This window comes from Capra hircus, chromosome 22, assembly GCF_001704415.2.
Source record: "Capra hircus breed San Clemente chromosome 22, ASM170441v1, whole genome shotgun sequence".
NCBI lineage: Eukaryota > Metazoa > Chordata > Mammalia > Artiodactyla > Bovidae > Capra > Capra hircus.
Genome location: NC_030829.1, coordinates 48,915,609 through 48,923,269, shown reverse-complemented (window position 1 = coordinate 48,923,269; position 7,661 = coordinate 48,915,609). Strand labels below are relative to the sequence as shown.

General features: G+C 61.8%; 1 protein-coding gene across 1 annotated transcript; it reads right to left on the bottom strand.

The window, feature by feature from the left end:
- On the bottom strand, positions 373–7,613 carry DUSP7 (dual specificity phosphatase 7). The gene is made up of 3 exons (XM_018038314.1): positions 6,917–7,613; positions 5,033–5,467; positions 373–2,413 (listed from the first exon to the last, which is right to left on the bottom strand). Exons 1-3 carry the CDS (start codon positions 7,431–7,433, stop codon positions 2,106–2,108), a joined length of 1,260 nt encoding a protein of 419 aa, XP_017893803.1. The 5' UTR covers positions 7,434–7,613; the 3' UTR covers positions 373–2,105.

Genomic DNA, 7,661 nt, shown 5'->3' with positions numbered 1-7,661 from the left:
CGGGGGAGAGTGAGGTTGACAGACGCACAGCCCATGTCCCATCCCCGAGAGCAGCAAGAGGAAGGGCCATGGCTGTGGGGGCCAGTCAGGACCTGGGGCGGCTGGGCGGTCTGGGCAGCGTCCAGGTGGGCAACACTGGGTGTGTCTGGGCCAGCAGGGGCTCTGCTGTGTGACCTTGGTGCACAGAACGTCTCCACACCTCGCTCCCTATCACCCAGGGGGCCAAAGCCCCAGTGTCCCTGCCGACCCACACCCCAGCTGCTCCTCCCAGCTTTGGGCGCCTCTGACCAGTCCCAGTAAGTGCCCAGCAGGCCCCTGGATATGGCCATAGTGCTTCTCCTCATTGCCCTGGCCCTTATCAGACACCACTCATTTTAAAGAAAAAATAATATTTATTTGCAATATAAACAAAGTCCCGTTGCTGGTTCGGGAATATATATATATATATATATATATGTGTGTGTGTGTGTGTTTGTGTGTGTGTGTGTGTATATGTAGGGTCACAAATCTTCCTTCATAAGATCATAAAGCAAAACTGGCCACCCTTGTTGGCATACCCTCATTTACACAAATCTGGTGCGTTTTTCTGGGTTTTTCTTCTCAAAGGTAAAAAAGAGAGAGAAAGAGAACCATGTACACAGCATGGAAGCTTCTTGTCAATTTCTTAACTGTGGCAAGATTTTTCACCTGCTGCCTTGAAGAATCCCTGAAAACCAGCCCTGTGAGGTAAGATGCATTGGGGCAGGGTTTCCGTGGCCTCGCTCACACGCCGAGTGTTGGCTCGCTCAGGGACCCCAGCCCTCCCCAGGGCCCCCACGCAGCTCCACCATCCGGGAAAACGGAGCTTGGAGAAGGAACAAAACTGGGGAGGATACCAGAACCCGTGGCTCTGTTCTGCGGACAGCGGGCTTGGGTGGCGGGATGGACAGGCCTCACGACCCTTTCCCTGTCTGCCCTTGCTGCCCCCCCCACCCCCCACCCCCCGGGACTGAAATGGATGTGAGTTTCTTAATCCAAGGCATGGCAAAGCAAGCACAGGGCCGGCTTCCACGGGTTGAGGGGCTGGGAGTGGCGGTTGGAACCCAAGCAACAACCAGGGTTGGGGAGGAGACCTGGGAGGCGGGGCTGCGCCCTCCACCTAAACTTCCCCAGCCACTGGGCCTGCACCCTCAGCTAGAAACAGAGAGAGAGAGACAGAAGTAGTGGGTACGGATAAAAAGGGCCTGGGGCCCTCCTCGGGGCTGAGCCCAGAGGGTTAATGCTACTGCTTGGCAGTCCCCTGTGGCCTCCTCTTCTGCCTGGGGTGGTCTGCAGCGACCACCAGAGGGCAAGTGGGTGGGCAGAGAAGGCAAAGGTTACCCATCCAGCCCACCACTCACAGCGGTCATCACAGGCGAATGCAGCGCCAGGTTGGGCTCTGCAAAGCAGGAGATGCAGCCGGGCCTGGGAGACCCCTGCCGGGAGGAGTGAACCACCCCTTTAAGGGCCGCTGCAGAAACGGAGGCTTCACACATGTGCAAAGTGCATTTGGTCAAGATCAACGTGGGGTTTGTCTTTTCCATTAAAACAGAAACAAAAACTCAAGAATTGCTGTTTGAAATAGGAAGAAAAACAAACTGGTAACACCTCTCTCTCTCTCTCACTGGATCAAGAAAGGGATGAAATACTGGTTTATACAATCCATTGTTGCACATAGCCTGAAAATAACACTTTCCATTACAAAAAGGAACAATCAAGCAGAGCTTCAACACGCTCTCTGCTCCAGGGAGCTTGGGTTTACCTGCCAAAAGTAAAAAGTAAACTCAGGTCCGTGGATGTGTCTTTTAAAAAAACAGCCAAACTGGCTGAGCCATCAGCAGAAAGGAGTGTCCTGGGACAAGGAGAGGCCCCAAGGGACTCCCAAAGCCATGTGTCTGATCGCCTCGGGCCCCTCCGGAAAGTCCTGCTGGCGGAGGCCTGGCTGTGGGACGCTGAGGGGAGCTCACCTCTGGGCACAGGTGATGTCTGGGTTCCTCGGGCCAGAGGCAGCAGGCCTGGGCCCTCCTGGCGGGCCCTGTGGGGGCCCGGGGTGGGGGGGGCTGGCCTGTTGCCCCATGCCCCCGGCCTCACGTGGACTCGAGCGTGTTGAGTGGGAACAGGTTGTGGTTGGTAGGTGTGGAGAAGTAGAGCTGCTCGCTGGGGGTGTGGTTGTCACACGGGCTGCTCAGCCCCAGCGTCCGCTCGAAGTCCAGCAGCTGCCCCATAAAGTTGAAGTTGGGTGAGATGTTGGACTTTTTCCTCTTGACAAAGTCGTAGGCGTCGTTGAGCGACAGGTTCATCTTCTGCATCAGGTAGGCTACCGTGACGGTCACCGAGCGGCTGATGCCCGCTAGGCAATGCACCAGGACCCCGCACTTCTTGGAGCGGGCCTCGTCTGCAATACATGGGCATGGGTCAGGCTGGTGCCTCCTCCAGGGAGCTCCCGTGGGGCGGGCACAGAGAGGGGCACGGCAAGGGACTGGTGCCGCCCGACTCTCAAGGGACTTGGTGAAGTCCCAGGCGGGTGGGACAGCAACTTGGAGTCGAGGTCAAGAGCGTGACCGTGGCGGGGCTCTGCCACAGTTCCAGCTGACATGCCTGCACCTCGGTTTCTGCTCTGTAGGACGGACCTGCTTACTCACAGGGCCCTTAGAGAGATCTGAGCCCAGGGAGGGCTCCACGAGCCCTGTGCCTGCTGCCAGTCTTCCCGCTGCTGGAACTGTGTGCTACGTGTGACGTGCCGAGGAGTCACCTGCGTCCTCTCGGGTCATCTGCAGCATGGCTACCAAGGTTATCTTGTAAATGAGACAGGCAGACACACGCAGTGACAAGGCCACACAAGGGTTCCTGCTAACATGCAGCACTCACCCCTGCTAGCCCACCTCCTGGGGCAGCTCCAGGGGTGCCCCGAGAGCCTCCTCGGGCCATGGGCGTCATGGAGGCCCTTCCGCAAGGGACCAGCGGGCAACGCTCAGCTCTGGACTGGGCCCAGCCAGTCCCCGGGGGCCTGAGTCCTGCTCCTGAATAGATGGGGGACCAGGGCCACGCCTAGCCTCACCAGTGGATCTTAAGTGGGGCCCACCCAGCCCACTTCCTCCACTGTTCCCCGGCCCGTGTGCCAGTGACACCTCCCAACACGGCCACTCAAGTTCCGTCAGCTCTCCCCGCACCCTCCCCAGTGTGGTGCCAGGCTCCTGACACGCAGTCGGAGCTCACATGCTGGCTGAGCCACTGACCAGCTCAGTCCTATGCTCTCCCCACCAGACCCGAGGGCAGCTGCAGCGCTGTGCCAAGGCCGTGCTGGGGACAGATATGAATGAGAGGCAGCCCTGGGGCCCGCGGGGTTCCCGCCTGAGCCCCGGGAGCCGGGCCCACTCCTGCAGGAGGTGCAGAGGTTCACAGACTGCTCCCCGGGGGCGCACACTGTCTCGGGCCTGGCACGACATCCCTTTTCCCAACCCCACGTGAGGATTCCCAGGGCTGAAGATGCAGTAGGTGCTTCATCCAGACTCGGAGACCGACTAGGGGCAAGACCGGCAGGGGAAGAGACAGACGCCACAGATTCACGTGGAACACGTTGTCTGACCTTGAAATTTGGGGCAGGATAAGGGGGGTGGTGGAGAAAAGCCTCCAGTGATGGTGATACAGCAAGATAATGGGGAAGCCTGGTCCCCAAACCCAGGTGATCCCAAGTAAAACCACTTCCTGCTGGCTTTATTTTTAGCTCTTTAAGGGGTGTGGCTGGGTCTTGGGGAGGCCGGTGCTTCATCCCCTCTCCGCCCCCGCCATCCCCGAGTCCTGCGGGGTCTTTGAGCCTCACTTCCTTCTCTTGTGACACAGGGAGCACGGTTCCCCCCACCTCTATATCCTGTTCTATCCCCTTCCCCTGATGTAAAGGGGCCTTCAAGGAGGATAAAAGCACCTACAAATCAGGCTCAGCCCTGGAAAGTCGTGCGGCACCCCCTTCACCCCACACCTCGCTGGGGAGACCACGAGTGCTGAGGTGGCACCCATACCCTCAGGGGCAGAGCGGGGAAGCTTCGGATAGCCCCTGACACAACCCCTCCCCCGCCCCAGCTTCCTTCCTTCCTCCCAGCCAGGCACCTAGTTTTGGTTCCCAGTAAGCGGATGAGGCGGGGAAGCCTCCCACTTCCTGTTATTAAAGCTAGCCCGGCCCAGCTGACACCAAAACGCCCTCCACTGGACACGGCCACCAGCGGGAAAACGTTGCCCGGAGGCTGGGCAGAACACTGGTCACCAGCCTCAGAGATTACATTCACCCCCTCGTCCCGTATCCCTTTCCTGAATCCCGGGGATGGCCGAGCCAGGGACGGTGACCTGCCGACTGATAGCTTCCAGCTGGCCGAGAGGAAGCGGGCAGGGAGGTCAGAGATAAGGAGCCCGAGTCAGCCGAGGCTGCGGATGCAGGGGCTCAGAGGGCGCAGAGCCAGATGGCAGAGCATGCTGATGTGGGGGAGGCCTTCCCCTGCCTCCCCTCACTGCCTGGACACCAAGCCAGCCCCACAGGCTGCCGGGAACGTCTGAAGCCACCCCGAGGCTCTTTGGGTCAGCACATCCCAAGAGCTGCCAGGTCGGGGTGGGCCTCTGGCTCTAGACTACCCTTCAGCCCCCTCAGGTGCACAGTAGAGGCCAAAGGCACCGTGACAGCCCGTCCTCAAGAAACACGTGCTGAGGTGTGACGCAGGGCAAGTGAGACCGTGGGAGGTCTGAGCTCCAAACAGCACAGCCAGAAAACCCAAGATGTCTGGACAGCAGAGTCCACGCTGCTCCAGCAGCTGTGGAGAGCCTGCAGGTCGGGGCCCCGCTCTGGCCCCGAGGGCCTCGGTGACTCACAGTGGGCCCTGGTACACCCATTGGCACAGGCTGGCACACACAGGGCTCCACACAAGCCTCAACAGGCCCAGAGGTACCCAAGCCAGGCACGGGCGACACCCGGAGCCCACACATCTCGACACGCACGCCTGCCCCCCCGCCTGAGTGCAGGAGCTCTTACCAATGAAGCTGATGGCCTCGGGGAAGAACTGGGAGAGGTTCTGGCTCCAGTGGTCAGAGATGGGGATCTGCTTGTAGGTGAACTCGCCCCCGTGCTCAAAGGCGTTGGGCAGGTTGGGCGTGACGTTGAGGATATACTTGATGCCGTACTTGCCGAGCACGTCCAGGTTGGTGGAGTCCTTGGCACAGCCGAGGTAGAGGTAGGGCAAGATCTGAACAGGGAAGGCCGGCTGGCTGGGCGGTGCGGGGCTGCCGTCTGACTCGGTGGCGCTGCTGGGCAGCTCTCGGTCTGACTCCCCGTCCGAGCAGTCGGAGCTGATGCGCAGCCCCCCCAAGCCCAGCACTGCGGCGGGCGGCGAGCCGCTGGGCGAGGACGCGCCATCCACAGTGGTCTTGCAGTGCTCCGAGTATTCTGTCTGGAACTTGTTGAAGCCACCTGTGGCCCCGGGCAGGGGGTAGGGGTGGACAGGGCCCGCGTGAGGCCGACAGGGCCACTGGCCAGTGTCCCCAAACGGGGCTCCCCACAGCAAGGGCCCGCCACCAGCAACGGGCAACACAGGCAGTGCAGAGTATTTATACATGTACCCTCTCTCCCGCTTTCTCATCTGTCTTGTGGCCCACTTTACAGATGGGGAAACTGAGACCCCAAGTGGTACAGTAACATGCCTGAGCACCATACCCTAACCCATAGGGCCTCAGGGCGCCAGCCACACCACTGACTTTAGGGCACTTGAGGACAGAATCCAGCCCATGCCTCTTCCACAGCTCCCCTGCATCAGGCACCCATGGGTGCTCAGTAATTGCTAACCAGTAAAGGAAAGCAAACAACCCCATCTCAGGCCAATACCTCTGGGTTTGCAAACCCTCTTACAGAAGAGATAGATCACAGGCCAGAGCTGCATCTGGGTCAGCTCAAGGCAGAGGGCCTGGGCCTTCGACCGGGAACAACTCCCCACCACTGCCAGGGAGGGTAGTGAAGGTATCAGCTGGTTCTGTCCCCCAGCAGGAGCAAGTTCATAAAAGGGGTCCTGGCTCCTCTTCTCCATAACCCACCTTAGAACTCAAGGTACCCCGACCCTGGCCTTGGACCCTCAGAAGGGGAGGCTGCTGGGGCTATACAGGGACAAGAAATGGGGAGCGCGCTGCAGCTAAGCATGGGCCCTGCGCCCGAGGGTGCCGCAGGCCTCCCCTCCCCTCCCGTCTGCCCGCCCCGCTGCCAGCAAGAGGCCATTTTGGAATGTTAATTGGAAACACCGGCTGCAGTCACTCGCCTCCCAGGGCTGCCTCCCCCTTCCACCACCTCTGGGGTGGCTGGCTAAGGACTTGGGGGTCTCAGAAAACCAAAGCTGGGGCAAGGGACACTCCTTACAGCCCTGCCCCAAGCACTTCCAAGAGGTGGCGATTCCCCAGTGACAAGCCCCACATGGGGATCCTCCGAGTCCCCCAAACTCTCCCTCTGCCCTGGCAGGGCTGAGGGTGGTGATTAAAGGTTCCTGTCCTAACTCTGGCCTTCCAGGGACACCCATTCCAGGCTGGAGGAGCTGAACTGGTGCCCAGGAAGGCACCCTCCCTCCTTTGCCGGGCTTCAGGGGGGAACCTGGGAGCTACCATGGCCCCAACAATGGGGAAAAAAGGAAAGCCCAAGTGGGGAAAAGTTTGTTCAGACCACTCAGATCATGCCCGGAAAGGGATGTAGAGGGGGCTACTGTACCAGCCTACACACGCACAGCTTGGGCCGGGAGCCCTGGAGGGGAGGATGCGAGCGGGGGAGACGTGGCGCCGGCTGGACAGGCCGGGCACGGGGAGAGAAAGCCGCCTCCGTCGGGGGCATCCGGGAGACACGGGAGCGCCCCAATTCCAGACTGGGTCTCGCTGCCGCCCTTACCTTGGAGGTAGTAGGCCTGGCAGCCGTCGTCGCGCAGCTTTTGCAGGAGAAGGCCAAGCACCGAGGCGGGAGCGCCGGGCTCTGGCTGCCATTCGGCCGTGGCCTCGTCGTAGAGCAGCACGGTGGCCGCCTTGCAGCGCGTAGCGAAACGCTCCTTGTCGGCGTGGTTGGGGATGATGGAGCGAATGGGCAGGTTGCCTTTGCGGAGGCGGCGCAGCATGAGACCCGGGATGGCCAGGTTGATGGCCGTCTCGATGTGTGACGACTCGAAGAGCTCGTGCGGCCGGCAGTCGAGCAGTAGCAGGGACGCGCCGCCGCGCGCCTCCAGCTCCTCCTGCAGCCACTCGGCGCTCTTGCAGGGCATGGCCCCTGCGCCCGCCGCCGCGCCTGCCCCGGTGCCGGCGCCAGATCCAGATCCCGCACCGGGCTCCGACCCCGCCCCGGTGTCCCCAGACGCCGACGCCCCCGAGGCCGACATGTGCGCCCGCGCTGGGGGGCCGCGGAGCTGGTTTTTCATGGGGAGCGCGGGCGGCCCGGGGCCGGGGCCGGGCAGCCCTGCCCTGGGACGGCGCCCCGGCCGCGCGGGCCCCAGCCGCGTCTCCGGGCGCCCGCCTCCCGCCGAGCTGCTCGCCCGCCGCCCCGGCCTCCCGGCCTCCCGGCCTCCGTCCCGCCCGGCCCTCCGCGCGCTCCGCGGCCTGACAGCCCCAATTAAACAGCGTCTCAGGCGGCCGCGCGCCCAGGCGTC